At 35.6% G+C, this 25,020-nt stretch overlaps 1 protein-coding gene across 1 annotated transcript in view; it reads left to right on the top strand.

Annotated features, from left to right (window-relative positions):
• The window catches only part of STT3B (STT3 oligosaccharyltransferase complex catalytic subunit B), a 52,543-nt gene that overhangs the window by 14,898 nt on the left and 12,625 nt on the right, over positions 1-25,020 (top strand). Inside the window, exons 2-8 of the mRNA XM_082043962.1 lie at positions 7,206-7,314; positions 9,086-9,373; positions 11,084-11,149; positions 14,733-14,832; positions 19,382-19,480; positions 21,026-21,172; positions 23,824-23,872. Coding sequence (XP_081900088.1) covers positions 7,206-7,314; positions 9,086-9,373; positions 11,084-11,149; positions 14,733-14,832; positions 19,382-19,480; positions 21,026-21,172; positions 23,824-23,872 — 858 coding nt within the window. The remainder of the gene's footprint in view (positions 1-7,205; positions 7,315-9,085; positions 9,374-11,083; positions 11,150-14,732; positions 14,833-19,381; positions 19,481-21,025; positions 21,173-23,823; positions 23,873-25,020) is intronic.

The following is a 25,020-nucleotide window of genomic DNA, read 5'->3' as shown; positions in this document are numbered from 1 at the left end:
ACAGAAGAGAGTCATGAAAAAGCCTAATAGGCATCAGAGGAAGTGTCTGAAACTGTAGGCAGATATACGCCCACTACAGTGATGATGGGAAGCATATCGTGGCTTCAGATGTGATACGTTGTGTGAAAAGTGTAAGCCATGGTCATGGAATGCCTTAAAAAGCTTGCAGCTCTTTAGCAAAAATATTGAAGATGCCCTGGGCGCTCTGAAGAAGTTAGAGTGACTGTATGCTCCAAGTACAATTTATATCATTAAGCTACTGGCAGCATGCAATTCCTGATTTTAGCACTTACTGAGCGTAACATCTTATTTCAGGCAGTGAAAATACCATGCCAAGTAGTGGCAGTAAGAGTGCTGTAATCCTTCTTAAACACATTGGGGACATTCTGATATTCTTAATGGTTATTCTTAATGGTTATTCTATAGCCATTCTTGTATCCTTTGGGATTTCCATTCAGCATGGTTGAATGTTGGATCTGAAAAAACATATACCCTTCTGGTTGTGCTGTCTAGCTTTTTTTCTTTTTTTCTGCCTGGACTTTCTCTTATTCTTCCCCATCAGGGATTATTCTAATGGTATTACAAACAGAAGGAGTTTTGTTGCTTGGTTGGATTCCAAGACAGAAATATCTTCCTCCTTTGACTCAGAATCTCCATCTTTTCTGAAGCTGAGTGGCCAGGTCACTGCAGAACTTCTTGCCGTTTTATTACTTCAGCATACTAACTAGCCTTTGTATAGCACAGGAGTTTTTGTCACATTTTTCTGAGTGTTTGTTCAGAATTGGAAAATCTGAAATCAAAACCAGAATCATGACCAGTTTTGAACCTGAGGAAGCTCAGAATGATAGTGCTGCTACCAGTTCTCGTATCAAACATTAGACTTGTGGTTAATAGTGATCTTGCAGGACGTGTATATCTCTTTTCAAGTAGACCTACTTGCAACAAAACCCCTAAAGATCAGTTAGGTCTCTGTAAGTGTAGGGCACTCTTGGGAGCTTTTACCAAATACTTGATATTAGTTGAGGCTTATCTCAGAATACAAAGAGTATTTACATATCCATATATTTTTGGATAAAATAATGAAGACTAAACTATCAAAAATTACATATTTAACCCCCTAAAAAGTCAGAATTAGGACAGTATTAAATTCAACATCAGCAAAGTTTTTATTTTTACTTTCTTGTGGGTTTAACAATTGTCTTTCAATCATCTTCCGTAAGAACTGTGCAAACATGTTCCATGTCCCGTGTGAAAGACTGAGTAGTTAATGTGTTCATAACTCTGGCGGTTTTGTTGTCCAGTGAGGGGCAGAAGCTCCAGTTCAGTGTGCAAAGAGACAACATCTTCCACATAAACCAGTGGTAGGTGGGCATCTAGAGAAATTCCAGAAAAAAAAGATTTGTGGACACATAAGTACTTGATGATAATAAATGTTATAACTGGGGACAATTCATGCAGTATATGTTTGTATTAGATTTAAGACCTCATAAACCATTCTGCTGACATCAGTATAAGTTAAAAAGAAATGAACATCAGATTTTTGTGACATAAAATTGCCTGGTTGCTCTTCCATTTTACAGAGGTATGTCAGTTTTGGCTCAGGTAAATGGTGGACCACCCTCTGCCTCACTGATTCTCACACGTGTAGAGCTCACTATGTGTTTTCTCCATTCTTACTATGAGGTCTGTTAATACTTTGGGTTTGGGTTGTGGGCAATAGGAAAGCCTCTTTACCTGTCATAAATACTTTTGCCTACAGGTATTGCTGGTGCAAAATTCTCATCTTGATTAGTTGAAACTGACTTAAATGTCCATACTTACTTTCTGAGATTATAACTCAACAAAAGTAAGCATTTTCATGAAGAGAAATACTTCTGTAGTGAGTTGAATTAATTATGTGATTGATGGGGTACTGTACTTCCATTTTAAAAAGTATATGCAAAGCTCATTGTGGTAGCTGCTTATTTGTAGATACAGACTTCAGAATAAGTTTTTCAGGATGCTGCGCTTGTTAATATAATATATAGGCAAGCAGGTGGTTTAAAATTTAATGTGGAATACCGTATATATGTTTCTTCATTTCAGTGGAAGTTACTGAACTTTCTCATTAGATTTTCCATAGAAGTGTTGCACTGAATAAATTCTTCCTTTGGATGCGAAGAGTATGTCGGATATGGAGTCAATCTGCAACTGTCTTTTTCAAGAATCTAGACTTGCCATCTCTAATTAGATGCTGTATGGCAGAATTGATTCTGTAATCTACATTTGCATTAAAAACGGACTCCTAGAATTGCTCAGATAGCTTGTAATGTTCGCAGTTAGTTTGTATCATGTCATTTTTTGAGTTTGCAGATGTGAAAATTGTGTGCATCTGCAGCTGAAGACTTTTGGAGCACAGAAGCCTTTATAATTGCAGGCTTAGAAAATATTCAACAGATTCTGCTAGTAAGGAGATTACATATTCTCAGATGGCTATAAAATGCTAGATAAAAAATGTAGATGATGGGGCAATAATAGCATGAAATTGGTAGGGTTTTAGACAGTCAACATTCCCACCAGGAACGACAGACACTCTTATCTTGTGTTCTGTTGTAATGGGAGGGTCAAATGAATTCCATCACCATCAGTGTAATTTGCTTTAAATATTGTTAAGAACTGGATGAAGTAACTGCATTGCTGCACATGTGCTCTTTTCCTATATGTTCTTGCTTTCTCAGTAGGCTAAATTTTATTTGAATGTTCATCTTAAATAGTACTTTTGGGAAGGATATACTAAACTTAGAATGTCAAAGCCATAGGTGTCTTCTTATAAATATAGCAGCAATTGTTGCTGTGAAGTGCTGGAGAATTCTATAGCTCCCGGATAGAGCAAGTGATCACTGTGACTAGCATTAACTAGTCATCTTACAGCATTACCTTGCATCATCAAAAAGCAGTTAATAGGATAGAGTAAAAATCAAACCCAAGTATGAGCAGATAGTTAAGATTATGTATTAATAGTACATAACATAACTGAAAACTTTACAGGCTTTATTTTGCAAATTGCCTAGTTAAGCTTTCCAAATTAATGTAGCTACTAAAAGAAAAATTACGCCTCTGCTCAGTTACTTTGCTGTTGCTGCTTGTGCTCTGTTCTATGCTGAAATTGAAATATACTGTGAAAATGAGAACCATATCTTTATTAAGTCTTCAGTTGTCTACTGAACCAACTATAATATACTTATCTCCAATAGTGCCACAAAATTAATGGTGCCGTTCATAGAGCACTCTCGTGATCATTAGGGCATGCTCCAAAAGGCTCAAGCTACAATACCAGCCTAATTTGGTGGTTGGAACTGGTGAGTTCTGAAATGTACAAAGATTTAGTATTGTTTGATGATTCCTTTAAAGCTTAGCTTGGAGGAGGAGACAGTTCATACTACAGACCTGACAGAAAGAGGCAAGGAGAACAGCAGAGCATCACTTTTCCTCCTAAAACGTCAGCTAAAATAAGAAAAGTCAACACTTACTGGTGTTAGTCAGGTCCTTAAGTGCTTTTCTGTGCTGAATGTTAGCAAGTGTATATCTTTTTCACAACATGGACTGAGAGCTTCAATATTCATCTCAGTCTTTCAAGCTAAGTTTTTAATTAGGCATGCACTTCACATAATTTTGTTCTTTATTCCTCTCAGATCTGTCTCAAATTGACTTGTCTTCAAGGGATGAGACGGAATCTTGGGAGATGGATGAACAGTTCCCAAACCTCAAGATCAGATGGGCGTGAGGGTCGTGGTTGGGAGAAAAGGGATCCTTTCCTTCAGTCTGGTCCTTGTTTTTAGTACCGCATCCTGTTTAGTCACTGTAACCAGTAACATACTCCAGTTCCTCTGTCTCCTTGGCTAATGTCTAGCCCCTCAGAAAGAAGATTGGATAAAAATTCTAAATATCACCTATTCTTGCTGCTGCTGCTGGAGATGGAAGAACTGGAGAAGGCAGTGACACCTAAGCCAGAAATGCAACCCCTACCCAGCACTGGCTGTTCTTGCCTCTGTTCTGATTCCTCCTTGAGATGCAGCCCCTAAATCTGCAGGATGCAGGCAGCACTTTTAAACCTATACATAGTTGTAGATACTGTGACTACTGCTGTAGAAATACAATACCACCATACTGTGTTTCGAACACAGTTTGAAAAGAACCAAGATAGTAAGAAGGTTGTGTGATTATGATTTGCAATACCCACTGTTAGAGGCTCTCTCCGTTCTGGCCAAAAGGGAAGCAGTTTTACAAGGTTTGGGCTTGTCCCTATGGAGTGGGCAGGCTATATCAGAGCGTAACACTTGGCCTCCTATGAGTGCTAGACCGTACTGTTGTCTGGTGCACTACCCATTACTGCCAATTGCTGCCCCTTTGTCAATGCCTGAAGCTGGCTTTGATATGTAGTGTTACTCATTAAGCCTCTCTTCATGTATGCATATGTTTATATTTACATTTTAACTTATTTTTGTTTGCAGGTTACCTAGTGGGAGGTGAAGCAAGTGCTATTTTGTTTTAGTCAACTGGAGTGCTGTAGTTAAGCTTCAAAACCCTTTTTTTTTGAGGTTTCTATGGCCAGGTTATTTCTTGTTCTCACCTATAGGTCTTACAGTGAAAAATTAATGTACCTATAGTATTGCTAATAATTTCAGCTATAAAGACATGCCCAGCTGCCTCTGCACGCCTTCATTTGTGGCAAAAGAATCAATAGATTTTTGAAAGAAGGGGTTAATAGATTTGTATCTATCCAAAAAGTATATTAGGAGCAAAGATTAAATTTTTACCTCTTAAGTGGTAGAAGTAGATTGTTATGCTAGTTTTCAATTTTGGGTAGTAATTCATTCTTATTAAAGACTTAATGGGATGCTGCCAAAGCACAGGACAGTTGTTCACATCCTTCTGAAGTCAGTTACGAAGCTCTACTAGTTCGAAACATGAGGAGAATGTCAATATGCATTCTTCTTGCCCATTTCTTTTGTTTAACTAAGCTTTTAATACTCTAAAAGTAAACATTAGTCATACTTCCATACCCTCTGTGAGTTTGAATCATGATTTAAAAATTTGAAAGTGATGCATGTTAGTAAATATCTTTCTCGTTTCATTTTTAAAGTTCTAGGGTAACAACGTTGACTGGGTTTTCAGTGCGTTTTAAGTCCAGTCCATAGCTGGCTCGACTGTATGCACCCTGTGCAACACAGAGCTCCTGCTTTGTCTCGTATCGTGCTGCCGGCACTTGGCACTAAACAAATTAACAGTAGACCTTGCTATGCTAAGATAAGAAGCTAATTTTACAGGTACAGCTTTTCATAAATCACATTATAGCTGACAGTTCAGAACCAGAGAATTAATTAATATTTAGAAATCTAGTCAAGTGGGAATAGTTGCAGGCTTATGGGAAACAAATGTCACATTGCTGTTTGATACAGAGATTTCTAGGTCAGAATGACTGATGTTTATATAAGAAAATTCACACAAACATGACTAATTACTATTGAAAGTCCACAGTTTTATCACTTAATATATCCTATATAACTATTTATTTAACATGTAAGCGAGTGTTCCTGAAAATACTGCACTCTATTTTTTATTTACTTATTGTTAATGTCACTTGACTGATGCTGTGATAGTTTAGTCAGTGGAAACACGCAAGTTTGCTGACGTCTGGACTTGAATTTCAATTCTTTTTGTTCTTTCACTGTGTAGATGAAGAAATTTGCTCATAACCTCCATGTGGTTTTACTTCAGATATTAGACTTGTACTGATTAAACAAGTAGGAACTTGATGAGTCTTGCAGTCATGAATGACATTAACATTATTCTGTTGAAAATAATTAGTACAAAGTAAACCTGTGATATTTTGGGAATCCTAGATATACAGAAGAATTTGATGTAGTCTTAAAATTTGTGTTAGAAATGATGCCTGTTATGGAGGTAAATGGATACATTCATGAAATAGACAAATTTAAAAATACACACACACTTTTCTAGTCTTGAATACTGTCTTTGGAAGTCTTTCATGGCTTGTCTAGCCTATTGTCTGTTACAGTATTCCATTTAGTCTTCTGAACTTCTGCTTAACTAATTAATATAATCTTTAATACTTCTTTAATTAATGAATGTAACGTTGTTTTCTAAATTCCAATTAGAATATCTATTAGGAGGGTTGGCTTTGTGGATGTTGCTTGTTTCAGAAGTGGTGTTCACCCAGGCTGTTCGTAGCCTAAACTGCCTTTACAAAACTTTACAGCATCAATACCTGTAGCCTTGTTAGCTTGGCTTTTGAGTGATGAAAGAGTTGCAGTTTGGGTTAACATGCAGTTCTCACAGCAGTCTGATACCTAATTTGAAGGATTAATGAACTTCATAATAGTCGAAAGGTTTTGCTATCTGAGGTTTGAGAACTTGGAAGAAATACGTGCCAGAAAAGTGGAAGTCTAATGCCTCAATGGCAATCCATCAATTTTTTTTACTGGTATATGAGCAACATGGAAGACTGAACTGAAGGTTTGCATGGGAAGGCTTTTGTATTACAAGAGATTTTCTGCAGCAGAGAACGTACAAGGTTTGAAGATGAAACTTCATCTACATGGATTCTACATTGTATAGATTCTTAATGATTGAAAGAAGGGAATTTGTCAAGGCCATTATTTTGACAGTGTGAACAGACTGATTCCCTTCATTGTGTGTTATTACGTTATGTCACCCCTCAATGTTACATGAAATAAAGTAGATGTACTGGGTAGCTATCCTGTCTCAGAATGGGAGTCTTGCATTGATTCTTCCATGGTCTTAATTTTGGTTAAGTGATATTCTGGATATGATAAATAATTGGTTGATAGACTATATGTGAAAACTAGCTTTAAAAGGGAATGCAGAATATTACACGTGTTTGTCAGAATGATGGAGAACTTTTCAGTGTTTACCAAAAAAATGCAAAAATGTAACATTTCATCTGTGTATATACATTGGTTGTAGAAATGAAGAAAATATAATGGTTAGTAACTGAGAGCTTAGTAAATTACTTTCCAACTCTATAGATTTAGAGAGGACCATTGTCCTTATATACTAAATGAGATGCTAAAGTTTAATTACTTCCTAGGTCTTGGAAAACAGATTACTTAAGGTATGCCTAAAACTTGGGTTCTTGATTTTTTTATCTCCCCCTCCCCCCTTCTTTTCCTCTTTCGTTCTAGGTTTAACTATAGATCAACACATCATCTTGCATCCCATGGGTTTTATGAATTTTTAAATTGGTTTGATGAAAGAGCATGGTATCCACTGGGAAGAATAGTAGGTGGAACTGTAAGTATTGTAATAAAAAACTTACTTTGCAGTAAGTTTTTTTGAACTTTGAATACAAATTCAACATTGATAAAAGGAGAACCGTAATAAAATATGCTTTTAATTGTCAAATTGCTGCAGAGGGAATAGCAAGATGTTTTTGATTTTTAGCTGCAGGAACTAAGACAGTAATTCAACATGCTTTAGTTTATATCTAACAGCATACTGTGGACAAGAAATACAGAACTGAGTTTTACTTCCTTACATATAAACTTCTAATAGTAATAAATAAGGGTATCATGATTCCTGTAATTCTAGTGTATGAAATGAAAAAGAGAAATAAAACTTTTTTTTGAAAAACAGTTATAGAAATCTCTTGAAGCACAAGTTTTAATATAGTGTTTTATGCTGAGTGGACTTAATGTGTGTATGGAAAATCTTAAGATTTCACTGGGAAAAGACCTTCTGAAATTAAATCAGCAGGGTGCCTGTATGAACCATTGGGAGTGGGTAGGATAGGTATGGATGCAAGCTACAAGACAGGAAAGGTGTATAAAACAATATTAGCAAATCAGAATACAAATATTGTTCATCAGTAGAACAGCTTTAGTAACACCAAGTAACACAGCCAGGTGTTAATGTCTGAAAGTGTGTTAAAACTTTTTTAATTATAGTACGTACCACTTAAATGCATTTACAAAGTTTTTTTGTAGCAATTAGATCACCATGTTTTTTAGTATCTTAGAGATACGTGAGACTCTTCTTTTGTAACATATATATGTTTTTTTTCCATACCTTACATGTAGTAAAACCCCTTAGGAAATAGAAATGAAATGTTGCTTGCATACATTATTTTGCAAGTCACATGGTATATTATGTTTTAATAGTTTATCTTGAAAACCAGCCCTCCAGGATATATGCAAGGGAACATTCTGTCATCTGTTAATTTAATTTAGTACAACACCCTTCTCAGCTTTTGAAAGAAACTAAGGCAAATGAAGTGCATATTAACTTTTCTAGTACGTACTGGTTTTTCTCATGTTGATACGTGTGGGAGGTTAGAATTCCTATTAAGAATATTTTAAAGTTCTCCAATATTCTTTGGTGGGTTCAGTAGATTTTTGTAAGTCCATACTACCTTTCCTGGAGGACATCTTAATTCAGTTTTATAGGACTTTATTTTAATCCTTCCTATCCAAAGATGTCTACAGATGTCCTGCAAATATGTAATACTCAAGTGACTGTCCATCAGCTTTTCAGATAAAAAAAAAAAATCTTATTGATATCTATTTTGTTTCTCCATGGGTAACAAGAGGTGAAAGAGTGGCATGGTATACTTTGGAGGAAAATGGATAGAGCTGGGAAATGTGGTTGAGTTTCTTGTTGTCTTAGGATTTGGAGGGTTGTCTTTTTTTTCTTAAAGCTGTTAGCTGGCTTGAAATTCTCCTGCAAACATTTGCTTCTGCTCCCATACCTTAACAACAAATTCTTCTCATTATATGATAAATGTCAGGCAAGATAGGATATTATCTGTATGCTGCTTATTCATTTGCAGAATGGATTATATGTAATTGTTAGCATTTGGATAAAATTTAAAGAATCTCTGGTATTTAGCACTGTTGTCAAAACGTGATTAAAGTAGCATTAAAATAATTCCATTAGCTTTACCTGTTCGCTGCTTATATCAGCTTAAGAAATGACTGTTTCATTTCGAATTATGTGCAAGTAAGCCTACCGTGATAGTTTTCTGCAATAACCTAGTGTTCTGTTTTGTTTTTTTCCCTCGTTTTAGGTATATCCAGGACTGATGGTGACAGCAGGCCTTATACATTGGATTTTAAATATGCTTAACGTGACAGTCCATATAAGAGATGTATGTGTGTTCCTAGCACCAGTTTTTAGCGGCCTTACAGCTATTTCTACTTTCCTGCTCACCAGAGAACTGTGGAACCAGGGAGCAGGGCTTTTAGCTGCCTGTTTTATTGCCATAGTTCCAGGTTACATATCCCGATCAGTAGCAGGATCATTCGACAATGAAGGCATAGCTATTTTTGCACTGCAGTTCACATACTATTTATGGGTAAGTAATTGCTGAGTCTTTTGCTTTGGAAAGGATTTTTGGTTCCTCCTCCAACCAAATGACTGATTTTTCTTAGAATCTGTTGAATTCTTCTTTTCCTTCCTCTCATCCCTCTTCCCCCTGGCTCGTGATCAGGCAAGTACTGAGAAGTCACATGATCTGAACCACTCCATAATCATGCTCTTTATTTTGCCATGTAAAAGTGCTGTTCAACTGAAGTATGTGTATCCTGTAGTAGTAGTAATAAGAATAATGCTGACTATAGGAATAATGATGTCTGTAAATTTGAAGTCAATGGAAGGGTTGTTTCTGTGTCTCACTTTGAAGGTATTAATATTATGTGAGCATCAAACTTTAGCTTCCTTATTTAGCTGGTGAAAAGCAGTAGACTCCGAATATGAAGTGCTTTGAATTGTCATCTGGAGAAGCTTTTGACTGTGTGGAGGGTCTGGGCTTTGACTTAGGCATCCAAATTAAATACTCAAATCTGTCCAGAGAAATATATTAACATTGCTTGCATGCTTAAAAAAAAAGAATAGTCCAATGTCTTCTAATTAGCCTATTTGCTGGTACAGCTTGTCTGTCACTCCTTCATCTGTAGAATTGCATCTGTAATGCAGTTTTGTATGAAGGAGTTTAACAGGCTGGAGTTTTTCTGGACTATTGCATCTATTTTGAAAATATGAGAAATAGCATAATAATATTGTTAATTCAGCATAGATACTCTATGGTACTGTCCTTTGTGCATTCCTTGAATGCATATACTTTTCATTTGAGTGTCATTACAGCTTTTCCTATGATTTTGTCAAGAGTTCTACTTTTCATAACCAGATGCATGTTCACAAGTGTTTTAGCTTTAGAATATTTCAGATGGGATATTGTTAGTAGGAGTATAATGGAAGGGAATTCAAGTTTCTCATGACTGACTGGTGTTGCCTAAACGCAGGATTTTTAATTCTGGACTTAGAATAAACTGCAGCTGTAAAGACACACTGTGTTGGATAACAATAATAGAATCAACCTATGTTGTTACTTTATAACAACTGAGACAGGATAGCAGTCATCTGTTCTTATGGAATTCATATTTAACTAAACTACATAGTGCAATAATGTTTGCATGAACTCTTATAGAATTGTGTGTGAATCAAATACACTTCATAGATAACTTCCTAGCTTTAGTTAATGTCAGATTTTCATTCCTATTTTCCCACACCACAATGACCACCATCTGTTTTGTACAGAATCACAGTCCTGGGCCAGTTAATGATCCTGCTAAACCTTTAGTAGTATCTAGATGTTCTCATTAACCTTAAATTAAAATTACAGAATAGGCCTTATATCTATAATTGTAGAGTTGGGTCTCATGCCAGCCAAAGTAAACTATGGATGGTCTACACTTAACAGTTACTAAGTGGTCTAATGTCTCAGAGAATGTAGCAGAGAGGCATTGCAACTACCTTTCTACCTCAGATCATGAAGCAGAAAGTTGGATTGCATCCTGCCTCTGGTTTAACTAGAGAGATAGGTATAAGCTGTTTTGTGTGAAAATTACTTGTGCTTGTGGTTTGGTTTTATGGGCATCAGTTCAGAAGCATACAAATATAACTTGATATGTGATAAAGAAGTTCTCTTGATAGTTGTTTTGGAATGAAATGATGGAATATTTTCCAGGTTTTTTTGTCATTCTTAAATACTTGTTTATTTTTAAAGGTGAAGTCTGTGAAAACTGGGTCGGTCTTTTGGACAATCTGCTGCTGTCTATCCTACTTTTACATGGTAAGCCTTTCCTTTATATATATAATAGCTAAACTATTTGAGTAGAGCTTACATAATCCATATGTTGACAAAGAACAAAAGGAGGAGATTTTAATCTTTGTTGGAGCCATAATATAAAACTGTTTTTTCATATTACTATTAAAACCTTAAGTATATGGGTAAAAAAAAAAAAGTAATATTTCAAAATTTAAAGTATTTAAATAAATACAATGAAAACAATTTTTTGAAAACCTCTTAAGTGTAACAACTTTACTTGCAAATTTATCCTAAGCTGTGAATAGGTACTCCGATTTAGTGGGATTTTTGTTTTGGTGCAGGTGAATGAAGGTGGAATTTTGATATTCATGTGTCTGTGTGTCATTATTACTAGAACACAGTAATGTTATTTGAAATTTATAGACAAAGTTTTGGACTGAGGATAACTTTGAAAGCTATTTATTTGGGTATAATTATGCCGTAAAGTAAAGCTTACCACAAGAACTGATGAAGGAATTCAATGTCAGGTTAAACTATCATGAAGTCCCTTTTCATTCTTGGTCTATGAAAACGGAGGCTATTGTAGAGATGTTGCTAAGGGCTAACAGAGGTGGAAAATGGTAGTAAAATTGAGGAAATAAAACTAATAGCAAAATGGGGGGAATTAGTTCCCCCCCATTTTCTGAAACCTTAGACTTGAAGAATTTTCCTGTATGAATCAGTCAAAAGTCCTTTTTTCCCCTAACTGATACACTTTTTTTTTTTTAATGGCCAAATGAAAAATAAATGAGCCTCAAAATAGCCAGTGGTGGGACAGTCAAGCTAATTGCGTGGTGTCAGTTAAGACTGAGGTCTCAAATATTGCTTTTTCTACAGTCAGGTAGCTAGGCTTCCAAGAAAAAGGACCTTCAGAACCATTTTGCGTGCCTTAATTTATAGCACAAGGTTAATTCAGAGGTTACCTGGATGCTGCCTAGATTTCCTCTAGCTTTAATGTTTATTGGATTTTCTGGGAGATTTTTGCTGTTAATATAGCAAATAATAGTCCTGTGTATGTTGCCAAAAAGGATAGCTATCGCCTGTGAAGAGTACATTTATTTCCTCCCCTATTTCTCCTCCATTCTGCCAAGTGATTAAATAAACAACCACTTCTTTATACACAGTATTGCTGTTTATGTAGCATTACAGTGAAGAGATCCTGTAGGTTTAGTACAGACTGATGTGCAATACAAAATCAGGCAAATAATTTGTTGAATTGTTATATTTATATACCATGGGGTTTTTTATATCGTGCCAATTTATCAGCCAGATCCTCTAAAAGTGTTCTTGATTAATCTACAGATAACAAATACAATACATTTACAGTTTTACTGCTGAAAAATCACAAGCTAACAAGTTCTTACCATCTTAGTCTGACTAGTGTCTTGGTCTGTGGGACTGTACGAGAAGGAGGGGATGGGATCTAGGATGTGCATGGTGACGGAACTTACGGAATCAATGTCATCATCATGACATTCAATCCTTGAATGTAAATTGATATTTTATCTTTTATTTTCCTTTCAAGTACTGTCATCTAGTGAAAGGTTAAGATTTGTCCATAGCCTAGCCTCAGTGATTGGATGACAGAATTTTATTGCTTACAGAGTGTACCTACTTCATCCCTGGTGGTGGCTTTCCATATATTGTATTTCCCTTTGGGAAAGAGTTTTGTTAAGATGTCCTTCTTGACATTTTGCTTAGGTAAATTTTTAGGAAAAGGTATAATTGTACTATTCATTATATAATATTCATTTGTCTTTCTCTGATGGCATTAGTTATGTTTTCAGTGTAAGCTGAAAATTCAATCAAATCACAGTTTTGAGGTGTATTAGGAGCCAGTCCGTGCACGGGGAGTTTATAGAACAGCTTGTTGAAAGCAGGATGGATATTGCACAGACTGATGGAAATACTTCTCGATAACTAAATCTGCTTAAAATATATACCTAACTCACTGTGGTAATTTGACTCATAGCATTGCATGACATTCTATAAGGAGAAGAGCTTTTTCCTTGCGTTTATATTTTTAGCATTTATTTGACTTCAGCAACTTCTGCTTCGGATAGCTTTTTATGACGAGGTAAGATAAAATAAAGCTTTACATTGAAGCAATCCTTGTAGGAGTAATAGCATGTTTCCACTTTTTGCCAATCTATGAGGATGCTTCAGTTTTGTTTTTTAGGTTCCAAAGTGCATCTTCAGTTCAGTACAATTTTCAGTGCTTAGATTTGGTTTAATATTGTGATAATTAGAGATACAGGTCTCTTATCCATACAAATTGTCTGCTATCTGCTTCATCCAAACCTTTCACTAAATATGACAGTGTCCTAATTGCACGTTTGTTCTTACTCTATTTTGTCTTACCTGACTTCATATAATATTTTCTTCCCTTAAATAAACTTGCCTGTGTAAACAATGATGCAAGTAGTTTGGCAGTAGGATCATGATAATCTGAAATGAGTTTCTAGAACACTTAGCAGATTTCTGTTCTACTTATTTCACATTGTCTGAGTCAGTTACTCCAAATTTTGAAATGCTGGGTTTTCTAGTATTAGTATCCAAAACCAGTAGTACTTGGCTTTGTCCTTATTTTAGAACCTGTTTTATAGAACGTAGTAATTTGGGTTTCTTTTTGGATACTAGGGTTTTAAAAATACCTACATTAATCCTAGGCCTAAAGTACAATTAAAGTGAAAGCCACATTAGCCACTGCATTCTAAAAAGGAAGATCTAGGGTAGGCATGGTACATACGGGAGAAGTCTAGACTGTAATTTGACAAGAGGACATGTTAAAATACAGATTGTCTAGTCAACGGTAGCCCTTCTAAATATGTTAGAAATTTAGATAACATGTTGTAATGATAGTTCATTAAACCTTTATCTAAACCAGCAATCAGTGATATATTGATAACATTGTAGTGTTTCAGTTCTAAGTACATCATAGAAGTGCTTCTCAAGTGCTGCTGTTGCTACAGGTTTGCAATATCCAGGCTGTTGTTGTACACCATTGCACGGCGCTCAGCCCTGCCTCGCTGTGCATCCGCCTCCTTACGCTGCGACCTGCAGGGGCTGCTGTGCTCCAGTTCTGCTCCCAGAGATGTACTGTGCTGCCTTTCTCCTCTCTGGCTGGAGATACTGACCCAGCAAAAAGTGCAGAGCGTGGTGCTAAAGCTGGATGTCAAAGGAGAATTTTGGATCCTACATGGGACTCATACCACTGCCTTGTGCTGCAACCTTCACCATGGGGAAAAGCCCCCAGCATCACATTCTTTTTTGCCAGTGTGACCAGACTAGCGTGGGAGGAGGAGGAGATACAAGAAGGAAAGCCTTGACAATCCACCAGCCCATTTCAAAAGTCTTTTATACTTTGATATGTGGGGGTTTTATAGTTGTGGGCGTTTTGTTTAATAATAAATATTGAGAAATATTCTGATGGCATTATTAGTAGTTCTGACTGCTTGTCTAGATGAGGTTTGTGTTTTCTTGTTTAGACCATCAGAATGTATAAATCCAGCATGGGCTTTCCTAAGAATTTGCAGGTATTTTCACCTTTGTTTTCCATTTCTCATAGGTCTCTGCATGGGGTGGTTATGTTTTCATCATCAACCTTATTCCACTGCATGTGTTTGTTCTGTTGCTGATGCAGAGATACAGCAGGAGGGTCTACATCGGTAGGTTTTGTTCACTGAACAGTCATTCTTAAATGTTTAATTGTGAGATATTAATTACACTGATGTGTTTTGTATTATGTGGGACTTAAGTAAGTAATTGCATATCAGGTTGCATTTTATTAATTTGTTTACTGATTTTAGTCAGTTTTCCTCTACAACATGGGAAAAATTTCCAAAATTCATACCTGTAGGTGCTAATTAGCTTTCTCCTTTCTAGTGCACTGAAAAGAAAAAAATGGATTGTTTGGTGCTTGTAGAATCCTTTTAATATGTTTTATATATATAGTATGTATGTGTCTGTAATAATGTTTCATATATTTGTCATTTCCTAATATGTTAAACAATTGTTATTTTTAAAAAGTTGCACAGCAGAAATTATGCAAGCATACAGTATATTGTGATCTATGTGAGAAAAGACAGGGCATTTTAATCAGCCATCTATGTTTTATATAACCTAGACTAACCTAGACTAGAAATATAGTGTACGAATCTGTCCACTCCACATGAATCCTTAAGATTTTATTGGGTTAATGGGTCAGCTTTCCTTCCAGTTTCAGGAATGTATGAATAATGATCTTAGGAGACTATTTTTTTACATTTATTTCCCTGACATTTAAATACTCTGTAAAGTGTTCCTACAGAGACTTAGCAGTTAAATCAGTTGGCCATGGTGTAGATGTGTGATTTAAATAAATTATAAACAGTTTGGCTATTCAAAGGTTTATAAGTTAGCTCGAATATTTTTGACTCCCTCATGTTTGAAAACATAACATGAATCGAAGTATAATATCACAGTATGTTTCATAGTTGTAAATCTATTTTTGCTACCCATTTTAATACTGTTTTATCTTTGCATTTGTAGTTATGTCTTTTTTTAGTGCCTGCTGGAGAAATTACTATATTTACATATATATTTGAACCATTATATACTATAATCATTACTCAATTTACTCAAGTTTTGTATTTTTATTACCAAAACCATAAATATTGGTTTCATGCTTCTTTGTTGATCTATTTATGTAATTCAGAAATGGAAATCTTTTTTTTAAAGGAGGAAAAAGAAACCCTCTAACCCACCTTTAATTTTTAGTGTTAGCATTACTTCATTAACTATTTCTTCATAACTTAAAGGGAATGTAATTTATCTTGGTTTGCTTTTAAAATTGTTTTATTGAATATTTTAATTTTCCAATTTCTGTGACTTAGGCAAGAGAAAATTAAATCTACTAATTATAAAATCCTGAAGTGATGTGGTAACCAGAAACAATAAAGAACAAGTACTCTTGATTTTTCAGCTTTCAATGAACTGGTCTTTGAACTCATCTGGGGAAAACAGTGCTGCAGGTTCATATGAATTAAAGGCTTTGGCAGACATTTGTTTTGCAAATAGCTACAGTGTTTTGAGATGTTATTGCCCTTCAGCTGTGAGGGAGATGTACTTCAGCAGAGCTGTCAAAATGAAAATGTGATTGCTGCTCTGCTGTTTCCTTGCAACTGCTGGCTTCATTTGAGCTTTCATGAGAAGTCTCACACACAGAGAAGTCTGTACATCTCGCATTAGTATGTGATTTTTACATTGGTTTAATAGGATGTTTTTGTGAAACAGGTAAGAATGTTCAAGCACTTCTGAGAAGAAATTCAAGTGTACTTTACTTCCAAACTATTCAGACAGGGAGAAAAGTTTACAAATGCTCATTGAAACCAGGAGAATAAAGATACTTTTGGAGTTTCTGTGATATGCAATTGCTCGTGTGCCTGCAGCAGTCTCATAATTTTCAAGAAACTACCAATGGGCAGCTACAACTCTTGTAAACTATTGTAGGCTGATAGCAGCTAGTAAAATCTGCATTCATTTTACTATTACTGAGAATTTTGATGCTTTTAATCTCTAGATCAGTTCCTTTATTTTAATTAGCACAAGCCTAACTCTTGTAACAGTGAATATTTAACATAATAACATAAATGTAGAGAACAATATTTGGCAGCATTAAGTTTTTTAAAATTCTGACTGTTACCTGGTATGTCTATTCCATATGGGTGTTCATACACCAAAGAAAAGGTTAATGGGACATGATCTGATATGCCTGGCAGTGTAATTCAGAATCATTTAATGAGTACAAATTTCCAAGAATGTGAACCTTTTGCCAAGTTTAAAATATTTTATTAATTGCATGCAGATGAATTTATCAACCAGATAACTTCTGACCCACTTGGCATCAATGGTGATCATGCTAGATCAATTTGAAAGCTTAAGCTGTGCTTTTTTTCTTTGTCTTGACAGTAGTCAGTATCTTTCTTTCATATCTTACTTAATAATTAAGAACAAACATGCTTCCACTGTATTAGCAGCACTTAGGTTAGAAACCTCTTTATTCAGATGCAGGAAACATTGATATTATGTTCTACTGTTGTACTTCTAATTTCTCTTACAGTTTATTATATGTTTTAAAAGTAAACGGGTTTACATTTGGAAAGGTACCAATATGGATTTAAATCACACTTGCACACTTTAGAGACTTGGTAATTTTCACTTCAGTCTGGTTGTTTGGGCTTTTTTTTTCTGTACAATTTTGAAGTTCTGTATACTTTTGAAACTATTTAGTAACAAAGCCACTTAAGGATCTTCCAGAATTTAAAGTTTAATTTCAATAATTGCTTGTTCTGTGTATTGGATTTTATAATTTAAATAGTGAGTTGGCATATATATTTATATCAAGTACTCCAGTATTCTAAAACTTCAGATTATTAGTGTTTATTTCTGGTGATTATAATCCATTAATTGAGAGTTTGTGGTCAGGTATTTGATTGTACTCGCTGGAGAAGTTTTTTGGTAGGTTCTTCCTGTGTTTGTGCAAGATTGTTTGTGAAATGAATTTATCCACAGTAGGTCAGAATATTTTTGTTGTTGACCTAATCAAGGTTATAACCATGAGAATAGGTTGCAAAGACTTGCAAGACTTGCAAGACTTGGTTTTGCAAAGACTGTGCAAACACTAGAATGTAAAGGAACATGGAAAGCTCCTGATGATATATCACCTTGATATATTTTAAGCTCCTAGAAAAATTGCACTGCTGAGTACATTACCCTTTTTTTTTTTTTTCTTCTTCTCTCTCTCAATACCAGGCAGGTGTATGTGATAGCTGTTTGAAGAAAAGGAGGAAGTAAGGGATGGGATAAAAAAAAAAAAGTGGACATAGAAAGTAAAACAGTTGCAAGACTAAGCTTAAAAATGGTGATTTACAATGGTCTAACAGATGTGAAATGTAGTGATTTATGCCAATCATTGAACTTCCACAGGATGGCAGTGTTGTAACACTTTCATAGTACAGTAAATGATTTATGTTCTGGTGAATTCTTCAAAAAATTGAGCTTCCTACAGCAGAAATGTATTTTGGTGACAGAAGAGGGAATAGATCAGTAGCTAGGCCAAGTAATGCAATACAGATGCTTGAAAGAATACACCAGAGAAGACAACAGAAAGTGATTGGAAGTACCATCACAGTCACTTCTGTGACTTTTGGAAAGCGTAATCCCCCAGTGAGACCACACAGGTGCTGTGGAAACAATACCACTGGTAAATGGGGCTGCGTTCCCAAGCCTGTTCTCCTGGAGGTTAGTAAAGGATTGTGGCAGAGCAGGGATCTCTTCGTAAGATTGAAGCGACAACCAAGACAGTGGTTTATGATTTGTAGGAGTGTTTAAAAATCTGGGAGGTGGATTTATTGCTGTTTGCCACTAAAGGAACAAAAAACTTCACTTGGACTTTAAGCTGGCTGGTTACTTCAAATGTAATCAGACTCATGGCTGTTCAGAGTTGGTATTCCTTTCTTCCATCTCTTCTTCACTCTGGAATACTAAGGACCAAAGCATATGGATCTTAGTGCATATGTGATAATCACTCATATTATTAATGCTAATATTAATATAAATTAGGTTCTTGACCTCTACTTTCTGGGACGTTATGAGTCCCCATGGTTGATATACATCCATTAATACAAATGGTGAATATTAATTTTTAATTCTGTTGCCTTTCAGTTTCTTGGCATGCCTCTGCTCTTTGATTAAGTAAGAACAAGTGTACTTCTTTGCATTTTCTAAATAGGTGGCGTACTCTTAAGTGTTTTGCGTCTTTGAGGTCTGGTCCCTTCAATTTCTCGTCATACAGAAAGCTGCTTTTGTCACGTGTTATCTGAGAGCTCTTCCCCCACCCATGGCCCACGAAAATAAGATGGGAAAAGAAACCTGTTTCCAAGCTAGACCATCTTAGACAGACAGTTCACTTCCTTAGGAGGAGAAAAAAAGTGTAATTAGGCACAACAATACTTTGCTAATTTCTCTAAAATTGGGTGCAACAGGTAGGTTTATTCTAGTCAAAGAATGAAAAAGTAATTAGGATGGCTGAAATAACTAGAATGATGCAGTTCTTTTTCAGTGTCACTGAATCTGGGGGGAGGATGGGCTCTACTATGGAAGCAGTGCTTTTTGGAATGTATGAATTCATTCTCTTCCCACCTTTCTCTTCCTCCCCTCTCACTCTTTTTTTCCTAGCATATAGCACTTTCTACATTGTGGGATTAATATTATCGATGCAGATACCTTTTGTGGGCTTTCAACCAATTAGAACAAGTGAACACATGGCAGCTGCAGGTAAGAAAATAAAATGTCTGCTTCCGAACAGCCCGTTTAGAACAAGAAAACCTCAAACCCTTGTGGCTTTTTTTCCTTGTATCACATACTAAAACCAGATTGTTAAAGAGGTATAATTTAGTGTCTGTAGGGAAGTTTTCTTTCCAGTTGACACATTATTCTTCTTTGTGTGAGCTAATGGAGGTAAAATGCCTCCATAACACTGGATCAGTTACACGTTCTGACAAGCATTTATTTTATATGTTGGTAATCTTTACTGTTTTGCAATGTAACATTGCCTTCGGGCATCGTACACTTGAAACATTCCTTATTGGTAAACACGTTTTTTCCTGAGCAATTTGGTTTTAGAGTTGATAAGCCTTCTGTAATTTTTTTTTTAAAGTGGGTTAGATACAAATTACTTAAATTACTCATCAGGAGGCTGATTTTTAAATAACTTATTTCAATCTTGTTTGCTTCTTTTTATTTCTTAAAGTTGCTTTTTCAGTGGTTGTTAACAATCAGACACCTTGATTTCTTGACAGCCATAACCTCTACTAAGAACGGATAGTTTTATGTTTAGCTGCATACACTGTTTGTGTCACAGTTTGATTTGTTAGATTCCTCAGGTTTTTTATTATAAATAGTCACTTATAAAAATGTATTTGGGAGAGCGACTGGAATAGCATTAAAATTTACCAGAAAAACACTTCTAAAAATTGGGATTTTTTCAACAACCTGAATCCTGAATATCATGGAAAGTGTAAAGATAGTCAAACCACATTTTACATCTGAAGAATTTTACAGTTATTTAGTAAGTAGAGTTTCTGTTTTTCTCTAGGAATTCAGGACTAGTGAATTTTGACATGGTGCACCTCAAATTTATTGTTAAATTGCAGGAAGACCATACACTTGAGTTCTTTTTTTTTTTTTTCTCCATGGACTAATTATTTTCTTTGTAATGGACTAACCATTGGATTGATCTGATTATATACATTGAAATGAATAACAACAGGAAAATCATGTCCAAGTTCTGGTTTAATGTGAAACTCTGAACAGCTTTTTTGAGGGTGTGGGCTGCTTACCCAGTGAATTCTATCATTAAATCTCCCTTTTTTGTTCAATAGCTTAATTTCCATATATTTCTACATGTCTTGTTTTTGTGTTGCCTGAAGTCCGTCTTAATTTTTTACCAAGTCTAGGTGTGTTAGCCTGTGTTTTTGTCATAATTAATGCCATCTAGTTTTCAGGTGATTTTCTCTCCTCCTTACCCTAATTTGATTTGGGAGCAAAGGGGTGGTGAGTATCAGAGCTCTTGATATAATAAGCAAAGAATGTTTTGGAGAGTATTTTCTCCCATTGCAAGTTTCTGTTATTGCAAGAGAGTATCATCCCTGTTAAGTATTAGAGGCTGTTTCTCAGAAAGCTATTTTTGCACTAGTTTTTAGATGTAAGGATGTACCTTACATTTATTTTTATAAGTCAAATATAGCCAAAATATGCCATTTGCTTTAACAGCTGTTACTGCTATTGAGCATTTAAATGAAAACTTTCCTCTTTCTTTAGGTGTTTTTGCACTGCTGCAGGCGTATGCATTTTTGCAGTATCTGAGAGACAGATTAACAAAGCAAGAATTTCAAACATTGTTCTTCTTGGGTGTCTCACTAGCAGCTGGTGTTGTATTCCTGAGTGTCATCTACTTGACATACACAGGTAAATAAAAGTGAAACTAATTTACCTTTGGAGCAGGTAAACCAGATGATCCACACTTAGTTTAGTCTAAACTAGTTGTTGGCAATGCCACAGCAAACCAGTGACTATGTTACTTCATATTTCTGTGTGGTGGAATTCACTGTGCTTTCTGGGCTGCAGAAACAACCACTTCATAGCATCATTCCAATATCCACAATCCTCATCATGATTTAGGAAGTCAGACTAGATGAGGAACATACCTATAGCTAAAGCGTATTATGAAGATATGTATAGCTAATCTGTTCTGAAGAATATTGATAGGTCAAGGTCAGATTGCTTACTTTCTGAAATACTTGAGTCTGATCTTCTCTATGACTGGAATTAATCTATAAGTTCTACTTTACTTCTGAGTTCAGCCTCCAGTCTTCAAGGCAGTTGTACTCAATCTTTCAAAAACAAGCTTGTCTTTGCTTGGTTGCCGTCCCCAGATGCCTCAATGCCATCTTCTGATTCCACGGCACACTTCCTTGGTGATCTAATACCGTACTTCCTTCCCCTGATGAAGAAAAGGCAATCTTATTTTAGTAGCTAGATACATGTCACCCATGCAAATGACTTCTGCCTGGTTTAAACTGCATTATCTTAATATTCTACTTCAAATACAGTTCTGTTTTATTTTGAAAATAACAAAACAAAACAAACGCTTTCCTGAGACTTGTTTTTATTTTAACTGACTTCTTTCTTGTACTTTTTTAGCAATGCTTCTGACATAATTTTTTTGGTATCAATTGTTTAACATTTTGGACTGTTTAATAGTAGTTTTATTTTTGTTAAGTATGATACCATTATTGCAAAAGAATACTTAGCATCTCTTCTTGTTTGAAAGTCTTCTAAAACTTGATGGTTTGTGATTTTATTTTCAGTACACATGAGCAGGTTTTACTAACTAAGACTTCGTAAAAATTTGCAGACTGATGTACCTAACCAAAATCTGGCTTCTGACCTCAGTATGCAGCAAAAAATATTTTCTGTTGCAGTTATTAGGAAGCGTTGATTTCAACTTCTGAAATTCACTGGTCAATATCACTGCTTCACTAGATGGAACCAGCCTGGTCACCTCGACTTCCACTTGAATGCTGTGTGATCTGAGCTCCTGACCATGTCACAGCACTCTGGTTCCTCTCAGTTTTCTTGATAATCATCTTGCAGAAAGGTGCCCACGTCTGGACCGTGTATACCAGGTGCAGCACCTGGAAGAAGGGATTTGAGGTCTGGAGTGAAGTCCTGCCTGCCATAAAGCATGTTAAGCCACTCTTTTCAGTTTAGCACTGTTCACTGTTTTGGCCTCTGGGTTATTTTTATTTTTTACTGGTCATCAGCTGGACCCCAATCCACTGAGTACTACTTTGAACTTGTCAGTACAGCCAGTTTTCAACCCATCAAATGGTCTGTTTGTCCAGTCCATTCTTCTTCAGCTTATAAATGAGAAGTGAGGAAAATGGTTCAAAGGGTATTTAATAATGTATTTCAGGAGTCTGTGCTCCGTGATCCTTACAGGGACTTGGGTTACTGGCCTGTATTTTCCTACATATTCCTTCCTTCCTTTCCTAGAGGTGTGTTATTAACCATTTCCCAGGCACCAGGGGCCTCCCTTATCACATTGACCAACTTTTTCAGCACCCTTGGGTGAATGCAGTCTAACCTTATGTTTTGGATACATCCAGAGAAGACCATAACTGGTAGTTCCCCATCTGCTGGCAGCTCTTTCTTGTGCATGCAGTGGTTTGGGAGCAAGCTTCGCATCTGAAGACTGAAGGGAGGAATCTGACTTGTCATAGTACATTAACTGGAATATTTAAATGTCTAAACTGGACATTAAACTAAAACCTCCAGTCAGATTATGCTAATTTTATATATCAAATAGAGGGAAGACTTACTGAGTCATACACAAAGACTCGGGTAGTAAATAAAAGGCTTTAACATTCTCTTGTTTCAGCTTGTCTATATCTGTCTTCAGACAGAGCTGAAAGCATTGCAAGGAGAGTGGGAATAAAATTTAAGAAGAATCTTACTTAAAATTTTTAATTTTTTTATCTTTCACATGATAATAACTGTTTCTTTTCATCTTATGATATTTAAGTATCTAAAGGCTTGTTTTGAAAAAAAAGTAAAGCTGATCAGCATGTCTAGTAGCAGCTTTTCGATTCCATGCCCCATGTAGATCCATCAGAAGAGAAACAATAGGAAACTAGTGTTTCATTGAATATTCGTGTTTTATCTGTAACTTGTTCTCAGTTTCCTGCTCAGACATTTCAGAAGAATTAAATACTTTCTTATAAATTATATTTTCTTTTTCTTATACTTCTTTACAGAGTAGAGGTTGCTATCTGTCATATTCTTACAGAAATATTTTAATTATTATTGCATTGTTTTGATTTTGGAGGTGTGCATGTCTTGATACTGCATGAGTGCAATGTGATCCTGTAAGAGTGTGTACTTCTGAAATATCTTCATGCTTGGTAGACTTTATAGCCTGCCTAATGTAGTAGGTCTAGTTCACATGTATTACAAGTTCATGAAATTTCCTTGGTTTTGTGCTAGAAAAAATTACTGCATTTAAATACCTAGGCAGCAAAAGTTTTTGGTTTTTTTCCCTCTATTCTCTTTTTCAGGTTATATTGCTCCTTGGAGTGGCAGATTTTATTCATTGTGGGACACTGGGTAAGTAGGCATAAAGAATACAAATTTTTAGATATCAGTAACATTCTACTGAAAACTAATAATCTTTTGCTCTCCTCATCCTCAAGTCCATTTATTATATCAGTCAAGGAGAATATATCGGGCTTTAATCAGTTCTCTAAAGAGAGCACTTGTAACTGTTTAATGATCTTTGCAACCATTTAACTAATTTGTCTGTTAAACTTTTTGCTTCTTTGGGAGTCTTTGAATATGTAATAGTATATTTTTCTGTATGAAATTGTAGTGCTTCTTGGCATAAAATAACCAAGTTATACCAGCACTTGAGGATACATTTAAAAATTACTAAGAGCCTTAAACTTACGCTGTTTTCATTGTGTGACATTGCACGAAACTGCAGAGGTGTTGCACATATAATATTGCATGTTGCCTGTTTATTACGTTCACACATCTGTTTTGTGTATACAGATGTCTACTTTGAACAATTCTGGTTTATTCATGTATGTTTTCACAGGTAAAAACCTTTGGTTTTAGTAAACCTTTAACAATCCAGTCTTGGATTCATTAGCCATCCAGGAGAATAGGAATAAAACTGAAGATACTTTTTTCTCACAAATGAATTTAAGGTGTAATTCAATTGGTGGATTTTTTTTCTTTAAGATTAAAAACAGGGCTAGGAAGGCTTTGCACTTTTGCAGTTCAGGTTTTTTCAAGTTCCTAAGTCCAGCTCATACAGATTCTGTACCAACTCTGTAATAAATCTAGTAGAATAGATGTCAGCAAAGAAGCCTCAGAATTGTTTGAAGAACATAGAGATGTTGTTCTTTGCCTATAAATGAAGTGGCCTATTTATATACAAAGCATTAAACTTTTGAGGGCTTGTCTACATTAGAAAATCATCTTGTGTTAAAACACACAATGCAGTTTTGAATGAGAACTAGATCTCAGTGAAGAAAAGGACATGTGTTTGATACCTCACCATTTGGTCCTGTAGCACCCCACATTAGGTCCATATGTATATCTGTCTTTAATATCAAACAGAGTTTTGTCCTTGTCTGCACTGAGTGTTTGACATGTTTAGCTGACATGTATTTCCAAGTGTAGACAAGGCCTGATTTTTTTCAGCATCTAAAAGAAGGTGGGGGGCATCAGTAACTGGTCTGATATTTAAT

The sequence above is a fragment of the Streptopelia decaocto genome (assembly GCF_964273445.1).
Source record: "Streptopelia decaocto genome assembly, chromosome: 2".
In the NCBI taxonomy this organism is placed as follows: Eukaryota; Metazoa; Chordata; class Aves; order Columbiformes; family Columbidae; genus Streptopelia; species Streptopelia decaocto.
This window is presented reverse-complemented; position numbering and strand designations above follow the sequence as displayed.